General features: G+C 37.4%; 1 protein-coding gene across 2 annotated transcripts in view; it reads left to right on the top strand.

Moving 5' to 3' along the window:
- Window positions 1-19,024, top strand: part of LOC137496954 (hyaluronan-mediated motility receptor-like) — an 83,641-nt gene extending 64,617 nt beyond the window's left edge. For both annotated transcript variants that reach the window (XR_011017544.1, XM_068225141.1), the window contains exon 5: window positions 13,090-19,024. Coding sequence is in view for 1 of the 2 variants with exons in the window: in XM_068225141.1 (XP_068081242.1) it covers window positions 13,090-13,266 (177 nt within the window). In the remaining variant the exon portion in view is untranslated. The remainder of the gene's footprint in view (window positions 1-13,089) is intronic.
- The last annotated feature ends 401 nt before the right edge of the window (window positions 19,025-19,425 follow it).

Genomic DNA, 19,425 nt, shown 5'->3' on the forward strand with positions numbered 1-19,425 from the left:
TACTTCCCAAACAATCAGGGCTGCCACAAAGTTCCACATGAAACAAAATAGTCTAAAACTGAAATTTCAAATGAAACTCACAATACCTGTAAAGCTACAAAATAGATTGAAAAAAAAAAAAACCAGCAGGTGGCTGCGCAGTGGGGTCACATGGGTGTCTGCTTGCGTTTGGGAGATAGTGGGTTCGAATCCCTCTGTCAGCAGCCTTGAAGATGGTTTTCTGTGCTTTACCATTTTCATCTCGGGTAAATGCTGGGGCTGTTCCTTCCCACTCCTAGCCCATCATTGCCATAATACCTATACGTGTCGGTGCGACGTAAAGCAACTTGAAATATTATGTCACTAGCACATGTCTAGGTTATGATAGCTGGACGGTCTGTGAAAACGGCTGGGCGGTGTGCCCATTAGAAAAGTCCTAGAGAGAACACTGTATTCATTTTATGACTTAAGAATTCTAAATAACTGTCTTTTCCCCTGCTTGTTTGCCTGTTTTGGCCTTTTTAGCAGAAAATTATGTATAATGGATATTTTGAAGATTTGGGATTTAATAGTAAATATTTGGATGTTTATATATTACTAGGGCCTGGATTCATATGCACTAAAAATGTTGAAAATATGCACTAAAAATAAAACAAAATACTCTTACCAAACGCTTTATTTAATTTTAACTCAACGTTAAATTGACGAACATGTTTCATTCCTTGTAAAATTATGCAAGGCAGTAGGTTATCAACAGTTTTTCAATGTTTTCACGGGTCAATGACTTTCTGTTGTCGGACAGAATTAATTTATACGCTAAAAATTATCGTACGTCACAGACGTAACAGGACAGTACTTGTTCACTGGCACTGACTGCTCAGAATATTCTTTTGGCAAATCGTGTCGGATTCCACTTATGTAGTTGCTTATGGACTGAATCTTCAGTCCTGGGTTTGAGTCTTAACACCGCACTGAATTTCCTTCTAACTTTTTCTCCAGTTTCAGCAGGACACAATTTGAAGAACTAATGGTGTTTTGAATTAACTGAAGGGATTCGTGTAGGGAGTGCACAGAGTATATCTAGGCCCTTAAAGTGCCGAATAATGCTCATGGATGAAACATATCTTTATATACAGTTTCAGATTGAAATGTGCACTTTGCTTCACAAGCACACACAGTATGATTATCGTCAGTACTTTTAACTACATCTGTCACTTGAATAAAGTTCTCCTGGTAGAACAGTACTGCGGATAATAAAGTTCCTTATCTTATGAGAACAGGTTTCGGCAGAAGAGAAATGGGAGGCAGGTGAGTTTTGTAAATATGTACACCAGCCAGTGCTTTTAGGAACAGTTTTTCCCTACTTGAAATAACTTCGTTGATAGGTGGAAAGGGGTACGTATCTCTTCTGCAATACGATGCAATCCGTGGGCCAAACGTGCAACATGGATGAGATTTGGAAAAAATACTCGAAGAGACTGGCCAGCTTTCAACATATACAAAGCTGTGTCTGTGACTAAAAGGCACACAATTACTCTTCGATTCGCTAGGCCACAGAAGTTGCAGGGAATCGATAAATCTTGCAACTGAAGCATGGTTTTTTTTTTTTTTTTTTTTTTTTTTTTTAATTTATTATTATTATTATTATTATTATTATTATAGCTGTTTGCACGAAAGTAAATGAGGTTTGCCGGGTTCTTCTGGACATAATTTAATAATAATAATAATAATATTTGCTTTACGTCCCACTAACTACTTTTTAAGGTCTTCGGAGACGCTGAGGTGCCAGAATTTAGTCCCACAGGAGTTCTTTTGCGTGCCAGTAAATCTACCGACACGGGGCTGCCGTATTTGAGCACCTTCAAATACCACCGGACTGAGCCAGGATCGAACCTGCCAAGTTGGGGTTAGAAGGCCAGCGCCTTAACCGTCTGAGCCACTCAGCCCGGCAGGACATAATTTACCACTACGAAGTTCGCAATACATCGACCACACAAATAGATGGTTTCATCTACAGATATCCGGACACAGTTCCCTCCTATTTCAGATTGTATTGAATCCATGACAGAAGCGTGCAGTGAAAGTAAATATCTTCCTCAGAATAGATTCATCTGGTGTCCTTTGATTAGCACAATTAATTCAGTTAATGCAGCGGAATGTTGCAGCATGCAAAAGCTTCACAAGTATCAGCGGAAAATGTACTAACTTTACACAGTGTTTTCTAGTCGGCTAAAAGTAGTTGTTGCATATTCTTACTCTGTTCTTTTGATCAGAGATGTGAAGGTGTTTTTGAACACTGTTTAATTCAGGCGCGGCTCCATAATATGATCTGCAGAGCTCCAGAACCACCAAAATGAAATGATATACAGCGATTAGCGATCCCATCCTTCATATTGAGTGTTGGTATTGAGCCAAACATTCATATACTGATGATCTGGCAACCTTGTTAGGTTTTGTGAATGACAGAACGTCTTGTTGAAAGCATAAGAGAGCACACTTAACTACAGCTTTCTCCAATAGGTGGCTAAAAGTCTCCCATAAGGTTCTGTATGAACTGCACACATTGCAGCACGGCTGGCCTATTTACGTGGATTAGAGTAGCTGTCACTGAGACCATAGTTAGTAAATGCTACACTAGAGGTAGCACTGGTGCCACTTCTGCAAGAGAATCACTGCAGCAAGCAGGGCCGTTGAATTCTCAACTGTTTGGCAGAAAGCTCCCTCTGCTGTACTCATAAGTGTAAATAGAGAACTTTTAACACATTCAGTACCTGCTTCTGAGCTGCACACTTGAATGCCTGGACCGGCCATTTTGATGCCTGGCCCACTTGACTTGCATCACTTAATACAATTTACGATTACTCCTAAACTATAAATGTTAGAAAAATGATACTTTGTGCTTACCACTAGTAAATATTTAGGGTGTGATATCTGGTGTCACAGGTTTCAAAATACCGTATGCCTAATTTTATACAGCCTATCAGTATTTTCGGCATAATGATTGCTGTCACCGAAGTGAAGAAATGAAAGAATATGAAGGAAGCGTATTCGGAACATTGTATTAGAAAATATCGGAGTATGAAAAACAGGGTTTTCGGTCCAGTATATTTTTATATCAGGATTTTGGACTAATCGGTTTCCACGATTGCATGATCGAATTCTATGTGAAAGGCCGCGGCGCCGCACTTATCACTTGACTCGCGTATAGATTGGTCTGCTCACACACATACTGATAAAATTCGTCATTCATGAAAATACTCACGTAACTCAAAATATCCTGCTTATATTTTATTTGAACGTTTATACCTGAATTCTCTGTAAATGGTGAAACGGGTGGACAGTAACTAGGATGTATCAGGCAGTTCACTTTTCTCTATAGGCCTATCAGATTCGGGAATCGGAATTTTCTCGTCACTCTCACTTTCACTATCTGAGTCTATTTCAGGAATAAGTTCATCACCAGAATAATCATTGTGAACAATACTTAATACTTTTTCTTCCGTAAGAAACTGTTTTATAAACCATTATAATACACTCGGTAGGAACGACATGCAACTGCATTGAAATCTCAAGTGCTGTCTTGACGTGCGAGGAAGTGCTGAGATATTCCCGCTAAAACAACTAAGATAAACATAAGCCCACTCAACGCGACGGTTATCTCAAAAAGGTCACCCAACTTCCTGCTACAGCTAGTAACGCTGACTAAGGTGTAAGAATGCATAGATGACGAATATAAACAGCATTGCTTCGCGCGGAACATTAAACGTCTTACGCCGTCCACGGCTCGCAGCATAGGAGCAAGCTTAAACGTCTTACGCCGTCCACGGTCCGCAATGAGTTAAAACGGTGTATATTTATATGGTGTAAAATTCTTACATTTCAACATTTTCTGATACTGTAGTATAGTTGCGATGCTTCTGTTCAGTAGAAAGAAAGCCCAAATTGCTCAAATACAGGAGAATGCATGGTAAAAGAGGATGGTTGTAATTACAGTAAGTTACACACAATCAGTTTACTGTTCATGTTAAGTCTTCAATCAACTTACTTTAAGATTGGGGGTACGAATATTTCTCTATCCTTCTATCCAGCAACCGAAAACATTCTCTCTTACGAAGCGAATGAGCAAGTTCTTAGGCCTACAAGTAATCAATAATATGTTTCTCCATAATGGTTGTGAATTCTTCCAAGTTAGGTAGTCATGAAAATAAAACCACAAACGTTGGTACCATCGGATGATGTTCCCTCTCCATTTAGAAAGCCAGCTTCCAAAGATGTATGTAGGTCTCGGAACCTCTGTAAATACGAGTGTACCGATAGATCAACATTTTTTCATTACGCGGCAGAAAGGCATTTTTTGAAACTGAACTGTTTTTTTGTATAAGTCAGTTATTTATATAGTCGGTGTCCCTTGAAATCGGGGTCTTACAAATTGAGGTGAATGTTTACCTGTGTTTTTCCTGCACATTTTCGGGAAGTTCAAAGCTGATAAACATGGAGCAAAGTGTTTCTGCGGGTTTATAGGACGGATGTATATGAGCTCAGTTGGCAGTTCCCGTATGCAATACGAATTTAGGTGTGTGTATTACACTTACTGCAATGGACTGGGCATCTCAGAGCAGAACCAACAAAATAATTCAGCACGAGCTGCCACTGGTTCAGTTCTAAATTTTGCATTTTACTCTCGTCGTACATTTGACAGTACACTATGTTCTGGGATTATCTGTGGAACGCAGAGGGGTGAAAGAAGGTGCGGGCTAGATGGGTCTATCTACGAAAGTCAAAGATTCATTTAAAACTTTGAAATAAAGGTTATATTCCTTTTCAGAAAATTAAATTGTTAACCGGCAAAATTCTTCACTTTGTGAAAGAACCCGGTATCATGACAATTTTCACACTAGAATAGAAAACTCAAGGGTGGGTAATTTACAAGTTTTTGAGCTTCAAGCTCCAAATGTACATGTTTACGACGTCGCAAATATTGCGTTTAGTTAGATAAGGAGAGAGATCTCCCCAGACACAATTCAAGAGCACTTTGCTCCAATGGTTACAAATACAGCCTTCCAAAGGCCCCACTCAGTGGTACACCAAAATCTCTTGCATAACAACAGAAGAGCTTACATGCTCTACTTTCAAGTTTACATTCAGGATAGAATTACATTACTTGGCCTCTAGGCACAACTTACAGTTTACAATACCATGTGGTTTACACAGGGGTATCTAGTACCTGTCCTACTGGGCCTTCGTGAAAAGAAAGAACAGTTTAAATTACTAGCCTAAAACTCAAAAATGTGTGGAGGCGTACACTTGCACTCCTAGACAACAAAGTTTAAAACCCTACTTGGGGTTGTGGCCCGATGATGCAAAGTTAGTTAATGCTTTACGGGAAGAAAAACGGTTACAAAATCATAGTCGCCTCAAGATAAATTCAAGGGGTACTCGAGAGGGCAGCGCACTCTATATCCCCGAATTTACAGATTAAGTCTTTATGAAATTTTACATTAACAAGAACTAGTTTACATTTTTGGGAAAAGGATGATTAGATAGTTAAAAATTAGAAACTTCCCCTGGGGTCATTTTCCGGAGAAAGCTACAGAGATAGAAAACTGATGGCAATTACCTGGGCTGATGTTCTGCCTGCCAAAGAATGAGGCACCCCTCCTCCTGTCTTAAACACACACTCAGTAATTTGACGATCTACAAGACAAGGTAGCTTGTAAAAGCCGCAGCTTTTATACCCGAGGGGAGGGTTCGAGAAGGCTCTGGACTAGATCCGGATAATCATAAAGTTACAAGAAGCTTAAGATTGTCTGAAAAATAAATACAGAAAAATTTGCGATTGGCCAGACTAAAAATCTGGCGGGATGAGAAGGAAGTGTTGCAAACCTTGAAGTATCAAAATAAATGAGTCAATTTAGTTGAGAAAACCTATAAACACAAACCTTCTTTAAATCACTAATCATTACACCATGCACCAGAGTGCATGACCTCAGTTTTTGTAGACACACTTGTGGAGAAAAGTGAGAATTTCTTGATGTGCACCAAAACAAATCAAATCCAGTCAGTGTAGGAAACTTTAAAATAACATATTACTCTGTCATTTAGAACTGACAGCTTCGGATCAATGTCTCAAGTTCATGCACTGGCAGTTTCAGGTTTAGTAGGATAGATAGCGTTCCTGAAGGCGCTTCTTTTAAATGTGCGGGGTTGAGGTGTACCTTCCGGTACAGACCTTCCCCCCAAAGGTCCTTCCCTGGGGTAACACGGTAGAATTTTGAAAACGTTAATTTTAAAGTTGGAATTTCACAGGTGAGAACTTTCTTGATAAAGGTCCATTTTTAGAAATTTAATTTGGAAAACTAGTTTTGAAGTCTTCTTGCCATCGTAGAAGTCTAGGATATACCAATTAAGTTTGACGGCAAGACTGGCCGCCGTTGCCGATACCCAGTCGAGGTCCCCCGGACCCCCCCCCCCCCCCAAGGACCCTCAGATGCACCTCTCCCGCTACTATGAGAGGGGTAATCATGGTGATGGTCGCCGCAGATCAGATGTTGAAGTACAGTTCCCAGGTGGGTTGGCTCTATAGAGTTACCGCACCTCAGCCCTTGCCAGAAAGATGGAGCTTCGGCTCACCGCTCGGAAGGAGACATGACTAGAGTGGAGTGGGCCCAAACCCCACTCCGGTATCGCTCGCCACTTGTTGAGACACTTCCGCCAACGGCTGAGAAGGCACTGAAACAATAATTATCTTGGTGACTGAGATGGTTTTGATGGAGCTTGTGAGTACTAAATTTTTGCAGGAGGTACAAGTGGACGGCTTTGATGGTGAGTGTGTGTCAGCAGTACATGGATTTAGGGAGTTGGGGGCTAGGTATTGGCCACCAAGTAATGGACAACAGGAATTTATATCAGAGGGGAAAGTTGTACATAGAATAACAGTACTATGGTCAGGGCAGAAGGCCTTCATGTTCCCATCTGATTAATTTTAAGATCTACTATCCCTCTTAAAAGAAAGATAACCTTCAACTCCTGCCAAGATTTAGTGGCTAATGTAATATATCAATGAATTTATACTGGCTTCACCTGAGACAGGTGAACCCTAAATATCCTCTCTGTGGCTGGGTTAGTGACCAATAAGGTGACAGGTGTTAAGAAATCTAAAACAATGCATGTCCCATGAAATCTGGGGGCAAGCTTGCCCGCAGGAACAAAATTTTTAATCATGACCTGATCTCAGGCTTTTAAATTGGTGGGCCTCCGTCCACGATCGTATCTTTAAGCTTTTCATGGGAAGCTTTAAGATTGCTTTTAGCCTTCTTCCATAGATCTCTAATATTATCGGGATCTATTGTCTCTGGTAATATGTCATTAAGTGACCAGACTTAAACATGATTCTGGAGATAACTTGGACTCATGAACTGCCGAATTTAGAGCGAACGCTAACCAGTGCAGAGAAGTATCCCACCTGAAATGATCATGATGAAATGCAATTGAGGCAGATCGGAGATTACGATTGACCTGCTCAGTAAACTCTTTCAATATTAAAATTATGTCCACCTTTTCAATACAAATATATATTTTTGGTGGTTAAATTCTACATGAATGAAACACACCAGTTAGGGACATGTTTCGCCCCGGTTATGGGCATCCTCAGCCTATATTAATCCTAAGGTCAAGAATTAAAACTATAAACATTGGAACTTATAGTAAACTAACTTAATACTAAATACAATTGTAAATACAATTGTCTTATGCTATTTACACAGTTTACAATATGTACAGTATGTACAATAAGTGCATTAACCTTGCCAGAATTTATGAACAATGAATTAAATTTTTTACAATGACCCGACCTCCAATTGCAGATTGGATTGATCACAGCGTGAGTTGGGGTTTCTTCAGCTGTTATAGTCCCCTGAGTCATAAGAATTTTTACAACACCGGAATCTTGGATAAAATCGTTAATATTCAATTTATAGTCCACATGTAGTTGGAAATGAAATCCATTCAAATGGATACAACATTTGGGCCAAAAATAAATGAACTTTATATAATTGTAAATTTAAGAGGGCTTTCTTTTGTACGTTGCTTTAATTTCATTTCTTATCCAAATTTCGTTGACCTTATTCTGAATTCTGTTCGTATTATGAACATGAAATTTGAATCAACTTATTTTATGACTAGAATTCCAATTGTGGATTGGATTGATCAAGCGTGAATAGGGGTTTCTCAAAATGTATTGACTAGAATTTATCATTGCGTGAGTTGGGGTTTCTTCAGCTGATATGGTCGCCTAAGTCGTAAGAAATTTTAACAGTACTGTTAGGGTTTGAAACAGTTTGAATATTCCTTTAGAAAGAAGCATGGTTATGTTTTAAGGTTGAAGCATGTAAGTAGGATACATATTGTTTATTTCAATCATTGTTTATCGGAATAAAAATATTCAGTCATTCTTGTGGATAAACTTCCCATTGGTGCATATTCAATCTGGGAGGAATATGAGTTGTCTGTAACTGGATAAAAGAAAAAACGGGGAATTAGAATGATGAATGTGGAACCCAATACGGTAATAAAGTAGAGTGAGTGTTTATCGTATGAACTTACTTGTCTTGTCGACGTTAGCTGGGATCAATTGTTACGGTTGTGTTTATCATGTTGAAGGATGAGAAGTCAAAAGTTCAGTTATGTACAGTATTAGTATTCATATAGAATGAAATATATATGTAGGCCAAATAGAGTTGTTAATATATTGAATTATAATGAATTAGTACATGTTCTGCTATCAGTGATGTGTCGTAATACATCGCGATTTGCTGCCAAATTTCTTCGGATTTTTTTTACTTTTGTAAGCTGGCATCTCTGCACTTTAAAAAACCAACATTAGAGTAAATTAATAAATTTCTGTATTAGGTCTACCTTTAAACTTAATATTGATAGAACACGCTTTATTCTTCAGCTACAGCTGTGAGTATTCACATGAAAAAATGTCCCCAAATCTGTGCGTTTCCTGAATAACGCACACTTTTTAAGAACATATGTTTTGTAGACCCCAAATGTGTCTACTGTTGGGAAGTTTTACCGTATGTATTGTACCAGGAAAAGTTTATGGGTTCTTGAGCATGGAAAAGATCTCGGGTAGTGTGCGGTACTTTAGGAGCCAGTACAGAGAAGGAAATTTTGCAGGGCAAATAATAGATGGTATTATGTTTTCTGATAAATTTATTCAAGATTTGAATGAAAATCACCCTGCTTCTATCTCACATTTAAACACTAGAGACTGTCTTGAAAATATATTCTTCCATTGACATGTTCAATTTTAAATTAAATTCCAGAAATCTTTAATGTAGGCAAAGTTAAACAGAAATGTAACCTTTTGTCAAATACGTTCTCTTGACATTTGAAAATGTCCAAAATCAATTCTTGTTACACTCAAATAGACCTTACAGTTCATATAGGTTGATTCCTAAAGTCCAATCTTCACTCATAAATTCATAAATGAAAAATAACCCAAAATAAGCACTTAGTTCATGAATTGTTCTCATGAAAATCTGAAGTTTAAATGAAATCAATTGAAAAGTTCAAAAATAATGATTCTCAAATCACTCCTGTGAAATCTTAAGAGTCCTTTGAAATTGAAATTCACAGATTGAATACTGTTTCTAAGAAATACACACGGGCTTCAGAAAATCCTGAAGTCCAATTAAAATCCCTTATTTTCGAAAATGGACCTACAGTTCATCTAAATGAATTCCTACAGTTTATCTAGGTTGTAGAATTGAAATTCACATGATAATAAAATTTTAATGAATTAGGCACTTGTACTTGACCAACGTAGCACTCAAGGATTATAACTGATAGAAGTGCCTTTGCAGTGAGTCACTGATTGTCTAGTGCAATATTTTGAAGTTATTCACCAAAGTAAACTGGTAAACTACACTCATATCACCTGAGTTCAGCAAACTGGAACTGATGAAATGTGGGCACACAGGTCGGCGACTGGAGCTCCCACGATGTGCAGCATGAGGTCGAACCAAGCACCAACAGCGGCTTACCACATATTATCCCTCGATGTTTCACATATATCCTCCAACGTTGTCACCTGTCCCACGTTGAATCAGATGTTCGAATAAATACGAGGTTTCAACACTTTGTCAAGATTTCCGGTGTCGTCTGATATAATTGATACACGGGAAAGTTCAATTGACACGGTAATATGAAATCGTTGCACTGTCTGTTAGCAAGTTAAGGGTGACTAATATTGCACTTTGAAATTTAGTCTGAAAGCACAGTTCACAATAGCACTTCGTAATGCAGCAGTTAACGTAATACTTGAAATAATGCTGGCTGTTAACACAGTCTGAAAACACAGGTTTCTGTGTGTAGTATTTACAGTAATATGTTCTCACTTCTTATATCACCGAGCTCGATAGCTGCAGTCGCTTAAGTGCGGCCAGTATCCAGTATTCGGGAGATAGTAGGTTCGAACCCCACTGTCGGCAGTCCTGAAAATGGTTTTCCGTGGTTCCCATTTTCACACTAGGCAAATGCTGGGGCTGTAACTTAATTAAGGCCACGGCCGCTTCCTTTCCACTCCTAGCCCTTTCCTGTCCCATCGTCGCCGTAAGATCTATCTGTCGGTGCGACATAAAACAACTAGCAAAAAAAAAAAATCTTCTTATATCACGAGGGTTTTAAATGCACAGTTCACTCAACGTGAGATTATAACACTGGGCACAGTTCATGACATTTAAAACCCGTAGTAATAAATTCAGAATGAAATGTCAAGGTCACAGTTCATGGAAAAATTAAGCACAGATTCAGTTTATATACGACGCATTCAAGTCTCTAAAAATCTCGAACACACGTCTTAATTAAATTTTCCATGTAAGTTATCCATACTAAAGTCCATATATCCTAGAACTGACATAAAATGTCCTTAAGGTTCTGTCATTATCCTAATAACATTGTTCAAATATTCGCTAAAGGCGTGAAAATTATCCACATTTGGTCCTAATTGATCACTGAGTGTTTGACTATCATAACACATTAAACAGTTCAGTCATATTCAAATTTGAAAACACACGTAGAAATGTCTTTGAATTCATAAATGCGTCGACAATAATAATTTCAAATTATCACACACTGTCCTTTCAATGTCCGTAATGCTGTACCTGAAAGTGACAGAGTTCGAATACACATTGAAATATCGACAAGTCCATAACACGATATAACTCTAAGTCTTGCACTGTATTAATGCATCTGTGAAAATCCTAAAATCTACAGTTTTCATCCTATCACCTTAGAATTTTGATCATTTAATATCAGTATCAGACACTCCACTCCACACTCCACTGTAGTCAATTCTATGCTTGTCCCTCATTACACTAATTTTCTGTCCTGAGCTGCTAACTTTAACACCCCTAACACTAGCTTTTAGTTTCTCACTTGCTTCACAACCCATGTTGAATTCAGCAATTGCTGATGTTACAGCAATCTCCAGTTCTTTTATCCAACACTTTACTAGGTCGTTTCTTCAATTCTTCTGCCCATTATGTACACTGATAACACAACCTCACAAATCCCAACCTCAAAAACTAAGCTGCTTGCACTAAGTAGATACTGTTATTGTTTATGGATCATTTATAATACACTTATTACAAATTATTACAAATTACAAATGTAACATTTAAGAAATTACAGAAAAGCAGAGTAGGCCTAAAACAAAACGTGAGATCACAACTCTTTGTTTGCATTCAACACATGGACAAGCTCCATCCTTGAAATAAGCGCCAATTCCACTCGATATATCGATAGTCCATCAGAATAGCCAACATAAAGACCCACAGCAACAAAATTTCTTACATTCAACCCGCACGCTCAATTCAAAATCTTCGAAAAACGAAAGATATTCATGAGAATAGTGTCGATGGGTGGCAACGCCCACTTGCACCGGGTCATTTAAATGGCCACTAAGGTCTTTAAATGGCTGATATTTAAATAAAACAAAGCCCAAAAATAAAGTACAAGGTATAAACATTATGAGAACATAAAAAACTAAAAATGGATTTTTTTTCACAATTTTCACCAAATTTCACCTATACATTGCCTTAAATGCACCTTGAATTCACAAGTCCACAACTCGGTAGAAAATTCTTAAGTTTCATATAACATGGAGTTCAACTTAGATGCACTTTGAAATATTTCACAAGTTCACGACTCAGCTGAAATTTCTAAGTATCACGTTCTCGTACGACGAACTTTGTAAGTTTCTGCACGGCTTTCACTCGGACTTAACGTAGCGTGACACGACAGCATTATCGCCTTGCATGGTTGAGTTGTAGATTTCAACTGAGTATACACGGTGAGTCGTTGACCTTATATACCCGTTGCTGGGTGGCTCGCTGTTCCAAGCGATGGGAAAGTGGTTTCATTCCCACCTTAATATCTCCGAAATTACTGCATGTATTGACTTCAGAATTTGGCTACTACCCTGGTGTACCTCATATTTCTGTATCTTAAGCCGTTTATTAGTTATAAAAATGTTTCTAGACCATTCCCTAGGGGTGGGTCGACAACATGTGGCTTTGACGTCACTAGGCCGGCTCCTCGCTCCGTAACATCGTGCTGTCTCTCTTACTCCTGCAGCAAGCAGTGAGTCGAGAACATTCATCCGCAAGGCTGTTTCAAATGTTAAAGCCTAGCAGTTCTTGAACAAATAATGAATTATAATTATGATGTGCCAGGCCATAGGCATTCCTGGTACAGTATATATGTTTTAAACTTTCTGCAAAATAAAAATCTTTATACCGGGTGAGTTGGCCGTGCGGTTAGAGGCGCGCAGCTGTGAGCTTGCATCTGGGAGATAGTGGGTTCGAATCCTACTGTCGGCAGCCCTAAAGATGGTTTTCGGTGGTTTCCCATTTTCACGCCAGGCAAATGCTGGGGCTGTACCTTAAGGCCACGGCCGCTTCCTACCAACTCCTAGGCCTTTCCTATCCCATCATTGCCATAAGACCTATCTTTGTCGGTGCGACGTAAGGCCAATAGAAAAAAAAAATCTTTTTGTAAAGACATTTCAAGTGTGTTCTAACATAGTTGTAATAACTATTTCAGGAGGTGCAGAAACTGAAGCGGACTGTCGATAAACTTCAGAAAGAACGTGCCACTAATAAACCTCTGAAGGCATCTGTAACAACCCCTGTTAAGGGCAAGGAGAACCACACGCCTAGCTGCAAATCCCTTCAGTTAAGTCCTAGTACTAAGCCATTCTCCCAGAAGAATGCCATGTGAAATCCATTTTAATATATATTTTTGACTGTGGAATCTATGAACTAATTTTAAACTTTGTTTTGTGCAGTACCTGTATCAAGTGACTAATTCTAAGCAGAAACAAGTTTTTCTACTGATTTTATCTAAATGTCAGCAGCTGTCTGTTTTTAGCCACAGATGTTGAAAATGAACATGAAATTCGGATTAAATTGCTTGCACTTAATTGTGATATCAAGATAGGACTGCCAATGTATGCCATTGCTGTTGACTAGTCTGCTCATAAAAGCGAACATGGTGGATTCAATCTAAAATTAGATGTTGGAAAAATGTACTTGTAATAATTTTTAGTATCTAATTCTGGATTCAGTTGGTAACTATTAACATAAATACAATTTAATTCAGCCCAGTGCTGTCATGTTCCAAGAACTGACCAAAATAATGCAACTTTGGCAAATATCATGCTAGGAAAATCTCCTGTAGTACAAGTAGTTTTTAAAATGCCATTTACAAACTTTATTTTTATAGCTTTTGTGATTTCAAAGTGCCTATTGTACTAGTCTGTTTTAACAGTATTGAGAATCTAACAGACATGATGGATTAGATGAATCTGGTACACACAGATGAAGTTGGTTATCTTTACTATATATATGCATTCTGTGTCATTCTCATCAGTTTCTCTTGCGGTGCATGACAAAGGCCTTGATCCACGTCATGTAAAAGGGTTACTTTCTGTTTTTCTAGTCTTTTGTGTGTACTTTTGTTCTCATGTATGCTTTTGAAAGTGCCTTATTACTGGGTGAGTAATTTTCCTTGTAGTACTGTTGCATAAGAAATCTTTTTATATGTATATAACTGAATTTTTTAATGTTTCTGAAAATTGTTAGTTCTGAGCCATTGATATATGGTACCTGTGAGAATAATACTAAATTTGTTCTAATTTATATTTTTGCTGTAGATAAAGTAATCACAATCTGTTAGAGATTGAGGTTTCTATTTCTTATATATGCTCTAAACATTGCCTCTGAAATGTAATCCACCTAGGTAGATCCTGACTGAGGGCCATTTTCATTGTATGCTATTGTTTTCTTAAATTAGGGTTGGTACTAGTAAATCTGATTTTGGAATGGGTCATTATTTTTAGTACTTATGATCTGTTGTATGAAGGCAAGATTTACAGCAGTGCCAGAGGTATTCTGTCAGAGCTGCAATCTTTTAACATTAGAACAGCTGAGAATCTTACATTCCTAGAACAATGATAAAGGGTCATTTTGACCCATCATAAGAATTGCTTGGAAATGTTTAAATTAGACCTCGATAAGAGATGTACGGTATTTTCTTCTACATTGTTTCCACAAATGTATTTTACACATGAAGCCCTGACTTTAGCGTATGGCCCTTTCATATTACTGATGGACACATGAATAATCAAATACAAAGCTGCCAAAACATTTAAGACGAAATGTACTTTTGAAGTTAAATACCTTGCCAAGTAAAAACACTGTTGTATTGGGGTTCTTATGTGACAGCCTATGCGGTTTCTGAAAGGATGCCACAATGTAACTTTTTCGAACCTTGGTTGCATACAGTATTATCTGATTTACTCACATGTTTCATTTCATGGCATTTATATATTAATGCTGTTTCATAAATAATTATCTGAAGTTTCATATTTTACTGTAACAGAACAGCATGACAAAATACTTCTCAGCTGTAAAATACTGTGGATAAGGAGATTGTTTTAAAACTAACATTTTGTAGGTTTTAGTGAACATAATCTTGTAATTCTGCATAGCTTATAATGGTTACAGTAGACACACAATAAGTGTTCTTATTAATGTACCCAAATCTAAAAGTACAAGTTGAATTGTAATTTGGAAACAGGCATTTTACAATTCATTATGTTCAGTTTTTGAACTGTTAACTTTTTTTTTTTTAATGAAAGATTTGTGAATGAATCCAGATTCTGTTATTTAGATGATTGTATTTCTAAATTATAAACTTTACACAAGACTTAATGATTAACCTATAATCGTGACCTATCAGCATTGCTGTGGCAAAATGCTGGCTACAAAGCTGCTGGTGGTACATTGACAATTAAGGATCTGCCTAGGGATGATGTCATGCAACTATACATTCTTATGAAATTTTAGTAGTATTGTCACTTCTTTAGGATTGCCGTCTCAATGTGAAATGTTTTCTGTGAAGTCTGTATGACTTTAATTTGTTTATTTCATAAGTTTCTCATTACCATATGTATTTTTCTTCCCATTACATTTTGTTCTCTTCTTGTAAGCTTGCAAATTCCCTGCACTGCTAGACGTATTCATTGAGTGGTGTGAGAGAAGTGTTTGCTAAAGCAGCATACTGTTCATTTCTTGCCATGTGTTGTTTTGCTCATTTGCTTCAGTTTTTATTAAGTAAAAAGTGCTGCTGTTTTAAAATGCCAAAGATCATTTTAAACAGATTATTCATTAGCCAAAGAAAGCGTTCCTGTTTAACAAGTTCTTATTGTCGTCATTTTAAAACTTAGTTTCAGATGTGTGGGTGTTTTTTTTTCAGTATATCCCAGTTAATTTTGCTCTACTATATATGCAAAAAAAGTAAATGGTTGCCTGTTCCATTTAACCCATATGCACTCGGCCACCATGTACACAGACATTGCTAGGAATCTGCCATCTTTCAAATATGCAGGCTTGGTTTTGTCAGTTAAAACTGTACTGTGGGTGATCAACTGCAAATATCACAGGATCTGTTTTATATTATTCAGATTTGCCACACAATTCATCCTAATACCATACCTGCCAACTTTCCCGATTTAGGCAGGAGACTCCCGATTTTTGACAGTTTTTTTCGCCTCCCGATTATTCTAATATTTCTCCCGATTTTAACTTATTTTAGTGAACTTTGAACATTTGTTTTCAAATCCCACCATTTCAGCTTTGTACGCAAGTGGCCGAAGTCCTTTGCTCATTGGCCTCTTTGAAATAAAAAATTTTGACGTTTATTAATACGAGAAATGCGCACGAATGTGCGATGTTTATTGAAACCTGTGTATCGCGACGCGTATATCGACTATCAATCTCTCGTTCTCGCGTGTTATGTTCCTGTTCGTTCGCATCAGTCTAGTCGATTATAGAGACTAGTCGCTAGATTTGGAGTCTGTTTTAGTAGTTTAGTGATAGAATTTCCTAATGATTTTAGGAGCCATTTGGAGACAATTCTGGTGAGTTTTAATTTATTACTTGATAAAAATAATATTGCGCTTCTCATAATCGCGCCCGCGCGAGATGCAGTATATTAATCTATGCATTTTCCAAGTAATGGCATCTAAGCGCATGACTGATTCACACGTCTGGAGCATGAGTTCATACTATTTTCGGTAGGCTTATCAGAGACCGATTATCTCGCTCACATACTTCCTGTGAGCCTCATATAACAACAGTCATGTTTTGAAACAATAAGTGTTATAATATTCGGTACCATAGTACTCCTGTATTGCGTAAGATATGTAGATTAACTAGTTTTGAGCAATTGTATCTCCTGATTCCTCTCGATTTTTCCTGATTTTCATCTCTAAATCTCCTGATTTTTGGCTTTGTAAAGTTGGCAGGTATGTAATACACTATCTGAACAATAAGTAAAGTTAAAACATTAAGCAAGTCGTATAAAATCTTAAACTTTCCACAATCAAGTTAATTTTTGCTCAAACCTAGCGCAAGGCATGACAGTTCTAAAATACAGCGTGTGAACACTTGTGTCTTTGCACCAGTAACTGTGAATTGTAGGCTTCTGTACTAATCCCATTACAACGCAAAGAAAAAACATACACACGTATTTCATGCAAGTTCATTGGTAAAAATTCTAGATCAATACTGGCATACCTATTGGTTTCATCTGCAATATATTGTACTATAGTCATCAGAGTACTGCCTGAAAGTCGATTCTCTACTTACATTTTCACAAATTCCACTGATAGGGCACACTGCTTGTTCCTGAAAACGTATAACTGGAATATTCTGTTCTTGTATCCAGTTCCACTCAACATGCACTTCACCCTCTTCCCTAACATCGCTTTCACTATTGGATAAATCGTGTGATAATATACACACAGAGTGACAAGGAACTTTGCCCCCTCATCACTGCTAAATCAGAGCCTAAAACATCTAGCAAACTTTGAATTTCGTTATTACTGAGCTTTTCGTGCTACACACACTTCTTCAAAGCTATCTTCATGACAACAAAACATTGATCAACCGATCAATAATCACATCAATTCACCTCTGGAATCAGAAAACAATCAATCGAGGTATCTTAGATTATAATTTGAACTACAAATACTTTTGCCTACTGCTAATAGCATTCGGATGTGTAATACAAGACAATGCTGCGCTGCGTACCAGTCCGCTTATGGGTGCATATAGATTGAATGAACAGGAAGATGGATAAATCAGAAAACTTACTAATGGTCAACCCTGAATAAATTTCATCATGGTTCTATATTGTCAATTTACAATATAATGAAATAATGTTAATTATCCACCTAGTCAATACAGTTATTTTATTCACAATTTAAAAGTACAAAAAAAATTTACAAAATTAGTGATCAGGACATGTTTCAGCCTATTTTGGCCTTCTTCCGCTGCATTAATTATACCATCTGAATATTATATACCGTAATGAACACATTCTGAAACTTCACAAATTTGGTTTTCAACCAGAGTTTTGGACAATATTTTAAATGAAGCACATAAACTTAGAACAACTATATCTCCCATAAGATTTTATGGTTTTTGAGGACTACATTTTCAGTTTTATTAATCATTCCATGACATTTGACTCATTCTTCCTCTCGATGTTTAAGGGGAGGCTTCACTGAAATTCTGAACTCCTACATTTTTCAACCAATCGCCTCCAAATTTTAACCCCTTATACATGCCCTTACGAGAAATAATTACACAAAGATTTGAGATAATAGGCTGATTAGTTTTTGAGTTGTCTTCTTATGGAAAAATTTTCATGTAACATGAAGAAACTTGTTGCATTTTTGTTTTTCAAGCTGAAATTTACAGAACTAGTCTTAAACACTCATAGAATTGATACTATAAATTTTTTTGTTAGACAAGGTATGTGGGAGAATTTTCAAATTTCTGACTTGGAAAATTTTAAATATATATTTTGTTGCAAATTTAAAGGGTAAAATAATTGTAGTAATCATTTGACCCTATAATCATTAGTATAATTTAACCCTTATGTATACTGAAAGATTTCCTGAAAGTTTTACTTGACTTTGATAAGAACTTTGTCGCAAGGAGCCTTTTGTATGGGAAAAAGTGCTGAAAAATATAAATGTGAGAAAACAGCAATTGAAAGTTCAGACAAACGTACTCTCTTCAAAACTGCCCTGCACCACATGTTTTTCCTTCAGACATCCTCTCTTCCTCTGGTGTTTTACTCCATTACACCAACTTCCTTTCTTGCTTTTGTGTAGAAGTTCAGAATTTCAGTGAAGCCTCCCCTGAAACATCAAGAGGAAGATTGAGTCACAAATGGCATGGAATGATTAATAAAACTGAAAATGTAGTCCTTGAAAACCATAAAATCTTGTGGGAGATATAGTTCTCCTAAGTTTCTTGCTGTTGGTGCACAGTCTGTGGTCCTGTTGCTCCCTGATGGTCAATGCTGAGAGGTAGTAGGTTCATCCCTCATGCTGGTCACAACTTGGAAGGCCTTTGCACAACCCATATTGAACTCCATCACAGATTTAATTACGGCTAACTCCAGTTTATTTTTGGAAACAAATGTTTCCTTAGGGCAGTTGTTCTGTAAATGCACAATGTAATACCAAAATTTAAACATTACTTAAATATCACAGCAGTAGAACCAGCTTTTGGGTGATTAGGCTGTGTGTGTTTGCAGAGTTTTGCCCAGACGTGCCATTCGGGCTCATCAGTCACCACTCCAAGACTGCTTAGCAGTGGTAGACAGACTGCAATTCTGCCCTGTTACTAAGTAGAGATTGCTAACCTCCGAAAGAAGTGAATTCTGTTGCCAAAAAAGTGTACTCCCCATGGAGATACAATTAAAACAAGACTTTCACAGCTGCAGATCTAAATATCACTGAAACAGAACCAGCTTTTGAGTGGTTGAGCTGTGTGTGTTTGCAGAGTTTCGCCTAAACTT

This window comes from Anabrus simplex, chromosome 1 (assembly GCF_040414725.1).
Source record: "Anabrus simplex isolate iqAnaSimp1 chromosome 1, ASM4041472v1, whole genome shotgun sequence".
Classification (NCBI taxonomy): domain Eukaryota; kingdom Metazoa; phylum Arthropoda; class Insecta; order Orthoptera; family Tettigoniidae; genus Anabrus; species Anabrus simplex.